This window comes from Parus major, unplaced genomic scaffold, assembly GCF_001522545.3.
Source record: "Parus major isolate Abel unplaced genomic scaffold, Parus_major1.1 Scaffold372, whole genome shotgun sequence".
NCBI classification, from domain to species: domain Eukaryota; kingdom Metazoa; phylum Chordata; class Aves; order Passeriformes; family Paridae; genus Parus; species Parus major.
In genome coordinates, this window is record NW_015379296.1 from 45769 (window position 1) to 50829 (window position 5061).

A 5061-nucleotide genomic window follows, 5' to 3' on the forward strand; every position below is an offset into this window, starting at 1 on the left:
CCTGGGGGACACTGAGCCTTGTCCTGGCCATGTGGAACACTGATCCCTGTCCTGGGGGACACCAAGTCCTTCCCTGGGGGACACTGAGCCTTGTCCTGGCCATGTGGAACACTGATCCCTGTCCTGGGGGACACCAAGCCCTCAGCTGAGGGCCACTGAGCCTTGTCCTGGCCATGGGGTGGGGGACACCAACTCGAGCCACACCAAACCCCAAAAACGGGGAGAAGCCTCCTGGTAAGTGTCCCTAAAGCCGTGTGGAATGACAGGGAATAATCCTGCTCTGTGCATCCTTGGGAGTTTTGGTCCCCTCCATGTGATGCCACGTGCAGACCACTGGAAGTTGCAGCTCCAAGACCCCCGGGATCCGTGGCAAAGGGAAGCTCTGGGATGCTCCAGCTGCTCTCTCCATCAGGAATGGGGGATGGCTGGGCTCCTCTCCATGTTGGTGTCTTCCTGTCCATCCATCTGTCCCCAGCCGGCCATCCCTGGGCTCTGGAAAAGCCGGTGACCAGGATGGGACACGGATTTTCCGGTATCCGGCCCCGTGCCAGCACTGGGAACAGAGGCTCCAAGCCCAGCTGGACCCTCCTGGATCCGGGATGCTCCGAGCCCCCCGCTGGGGATGGATGTTCCGGGCTCTGCTGTGTAACGCTGCTGCATCAATATTTGATGGAATTACAAAACCTCTGCTCCCAGGGGAGCGCTGGGGGCTCCAAGATGGGCTCAGCTCCTGGCAGCAGGAAAAATCCTCCTGGATACCCAGGACTGACTGTGGTGGGGTGATTCGGTTCTGCTCCAGGTGTGGGAATCCCGATCCAGCTGGGATGTTGGATGTGTTGGATGGATGAGCAGCAATGTGTGAATGTCACCTTCCAGCGGGCAGGACAGGGCAGGAATGTCACTGGAGCCTTCTCCTGGACTGAGTCTGAACTTCCAGACCGTGGCTGCTGCTGTGGAGGATTCCCAGAGTTTCCAGGAAGATTCGGATTGGCAGGAGGTGCTGAGTGGGGCAGGCAGTGCCGGAGGTGATGCCCGGGCACTGACCCAGAGCTGGTCCATGCTGATGCCACCCCACTCGATTCCTGGGAATTTGGGAGGCACCTCCCCTGTGCTGGAGCTGCCTGAGGCAGCAGGATGAGCCCCTCAGGGTGTGGCTCCCTGGGATTCTGCTGGGAATTCTGCATTTTAAACAAGCCAGCAGGTGCCTGGTCTCACGGTGCGATTCCATGGGCAAGGAGAGGAGCAAGGGGAAAAGCCGGATGGAATCCAGGCGTGGGGCCGAGCACCGGCAGCCCCCGCTCCAAAGGGGCAGAGGGAAAGCAGCATCCCTGAAACTTTCCATGGGGAAAAGGATGAAGAGGGACACGTGATGAGGAGCGTTGGTGTCTGAGCTCAGGGAGGTGTAAACCGGGAGCATTTACTGCCAGGAACCGGCACAGCTCGGATCTATTCCCTGCCATCAGCCAGAAATTCCCAGGATTTCTCTTTAAGCTGAGCAGTGACATCGTGGTTACACTAAAAATAAACATATAGGCCAGTGCCCACGCTGTCACCTGCGGGAATGGCAGCCTCTGGGAATGCCAAAGGCTGAACCCAACAGCGTGGCCGGCAGGAAAAGCGGGATTGGGGACAGGGTGGGCACGGGTGGCACTGGAAGCAGGGGTGGCACCGGCAGCAGGAGCGGCACTGACACTCTCAGGCTGTGGGGATGGCGCTGGGGACAGCAGGAATGGCACCGGCAGCCCTGGAGCGGGGACAGCGGGGACAACACAGGCAGCAGGGACAGCACGGACCCCCCCAGGCAGAGGGGACAGGGCCCCGGCAGAGCCGCAGAGCCGCTGCACTGCCCGGGTGACACGGAGAGGGGACTCCGGGAGCCGGGAAGGCAAAGCCAGCCATGAACCGATGCTCACCCACCGCCCCCCTCCTCCCCGAGCCCGTCACGCTCCCAATTACAGCCCGGGGGGAAAACAGGGGAGAAAAAGAGCGAGGAGGCGGCTGGGAAGCGGGGATGCGATGTGCCGGGGGATGCGGGTGCGGACCGTACCTTGCGTGTGGCCGGGGCCTGCCTCATCGTCGCGCAGGGACGGCCGGAGCGGGAGGAGACGGAGCAGCGGGTCAGTGGGCACGGCCGGACACGGCAAATGGCCGCGGCCGCCGCCGGCCGCTCGCCACGTCCTGCCCGGGGGCTCGGCGGGGGCTCAGGGGGTGCAGGGCAGCCCCCCCCGGCCGCGGCCGCTCGTCCCCGCTCCGCCGGTGGCTCCAACCACCGCCCCGGCGGCTCATGACATCACCGCGGAGGGGCCGCACCGCCGGGCGCTGCACCGAGGAGCCGGGCGCTGCGCGGATGAGGATGAGGATGGTGCGGATGTGATGATGATGCTGCGCTCGGGGAGGGGGACGGGGAGGAGGGGGGGAAGGTTCGCAGAGGCTCGGAGCCCCCCCGGGACAGCCCCCGGGTGCCACCGCGATGCTCCCGTGGCCGCGCTCGGTGTCCCCGCGGTGCCGGCGGCTGCGAGCGCCCGGTAAATCCGCCGGGAGCGGACAGACGGACGGAGCGGAGCCAGGATGGACAGATGGACGGCGCCGAGCCCGGAGGGATGGACAGATGGCCACGGGCCGACACGGGCGAATTGCCGGGAGCTCAGGGCAGCTCTGCGCGGCTGAGGGTGCGGAGAGGCTCCCCCGAGGCTCGGAGAGCCCCTGCCCCAAAATCCCTGCCCTGAAAACGCCCCTGCGGAGCGCGCTGGGCGCTCAGGGGAGTGTCCAGCACCATCCTCAGCCTCGCTGCCCTGCCAGGGCCGCTCCCGCAATTCCTGCCCGGCATTCCCTGGACAAGAACTCTGCTGGGAACCCGCAGGATGTCACCAAACTCTCCATGAAGCCGTGTCCTGCCCCACGGAGTGCTGGAGAGCAGGACAGCAGCTCCCTCTCCACGCACCAACCTTAAATCCCGTCTATTCCAACGCGTTATGTAACACAAACACAGACTTCATCCGGCTCCCAACTGCGCTATCTCCCAATATTCCCACATTCTGAGGGGAGAGGAGCTCACCTGCACGCCCAACCCTCCTCACATGGAGGGAATTTTACCTCCAGCATTTCCAGACCCTCGGCACAATCCTGCCAATCTCCTGGAAAATCTCTCTTTTTCCCCAAGGGCTGATGACATTCCCTGGAAGCAGCACCCCAGGGATGTCATGCTGGGGATATCCCATGTCCAACTGATCTGTGCTGGGATCTGATTCCTGAAGAAAAACCCTGGAAAGCCCTGGATGGGGGAATCCAGCTGCTGTGGGGGAAGTTTCCAAGGGCAGGCTGGATGGAGTGGGGAACAACCTGGGATAAGGGGAGGTGTCCTTGGCTTGTGGCAAGGGATGGAACTGGACGGGCTTTAAGGTCCTCTCCAATCCAAACCATTCCAGGATTCTGGAGCCCCTCAGCTCTGGGAGAGCTGGGAATGTTCCCCTGGAGAAGGGCAAAATGCAGGGAATGCTGAGAGTCCCTGCAGGGGCTCCAGGAGAGCTGGAGAGGGACTGGGGCCAAGGGCTGCAGGGACAGGAGCCAGGGAATGGCTTCCACTGGGAAAGGAGAGATTGGGCTGGGATCCTGGGAAGGAATTCCTGCCTGGGCTGCAATTCCCAGATTTCCTCCAGCTGCCCCTGGATCCCTGGGAATGTCCAAGGCCAGGTTGGATCCACCTGGGAGAGCAGGAGGTGTCCATGGATGTGCTCTATGGTCTCTCCCAACCCATCCCATTCCATGATCCCATTTCCCACGGCTCCCTCCGGCTGCTGCCAGGCGCTGGGAGCAGGGGAGCGTTCCCAAGGGACATTTTTGGGAGCTGAAATTCCTCTCTTTAACGAAGAAGCCTCTTCAGGACCCAGCTTTTGGCATCATTCTAATGCTCCATCAGAATCTCCCTCCCATTCCCACCAGCCCAAACCAGCAGGAAAAGGAACCCCTCAGGAAGCGCTTCCAGATAAAATCATCCCGGATCCGTGAGCCCCGGAATGATCCAAGTGCAGCATCCATCCCTGGAGGAGCCACGTGAAGGCTCACACGGATTTATCTTTAAGATAATTATGGGGATTAGAGCTGCTCTAATGAACCAGCTCCTCTCCTCCGCTCCCTAAATCCAGAATATATCAACTCTTCCCACACAAAGATCCAATAAATGCAGCAGCAAGGAGAAAATGCAATTTAACCCTGGGAAAATGGTGCTTTGGGCTGTGCCTGGAACTCCTCAGGGATGGGTTAAGGGAGGTTTCTTATCCTAAATGCGTGAGAAGGAGGTTGTGGCACCACCACAGATGGGAGAACTCCTGGCTGTCGGAGGGATTGGAGATTCCAGGGTTAACTCCTTTTCCATGGGATCATCCATTTGCAGCAGCAGATGCTGCTCGGCTCCTGGCCCCAGAGGGTCCCATCCCAAAAATCACCAGGGACTCGCTTGGGGACACAAAGAGCTGCCACAGGGGTGTCACCAGCCCGAGGAACAGCAGGAAAAGCAGCCCTGGGCTCATCCAGGCGCTGCCATGGGACACGGTTTGGGCAGCCGGGGTCAGGTGGGATTATGGAGCCCATCGGATTATCCGTTCCTTTAAAGGGTTAACGGGGCTTGGGGTGGCCCCTCTGCGCTCAACAGAACAGCTGGGACCTGCTCCGGGCTGGAATGGGCCATCTGCTCCTGCGTGGAGACTGGGATAGCACTGGGATAGCACAGGGGTAACACTGGGGTAACACTGGGATAACAACCTGGACACTCACCCAGCTGCCCCTGTGTGGAGACCGGGATAACACCAGGACAACACCGGGATAACACTGGGGTAACACCGGGATAACACCGGGACAACACTGGGATAACACTGGGATAACAACCTGGACACTCACCCAGCTGCCCCTGCGTGGAGACCGGGATAGCACTGGGATAACACAGGGGTAACACTGGGGTAACACCGGGATAACACCAGGACAACACTGGGACAACACTGGGATAACACCGGGATAACAACCTGGACACTCACCCAGCTGCTCCTGCGTGGAGACCGGGATAGCACT

General features: G+C 61.0%; 1 protein-coding gene across 1 annotated transcript in view; it reads right to left on the reverse strand.

The window, feature by feature from the left end:
- The window catches only part of DCTN1 (dynactin subunit 1), a 61153-nt gene that overhangs the window by 36572 nt on the left and 19520 nt on the right, over positions 1–5061 (reverse strand). Inside the window, exon 6 of the mRNA XM_033511592.1 lies at positions 2048–2065. Coding sequence (XP_033367483.1) covers positions 2048–2065 — 18 coding nt within the window. The remainder of the gene's footprint in view (positions 1–2047; positions 2066–5061) is intronic.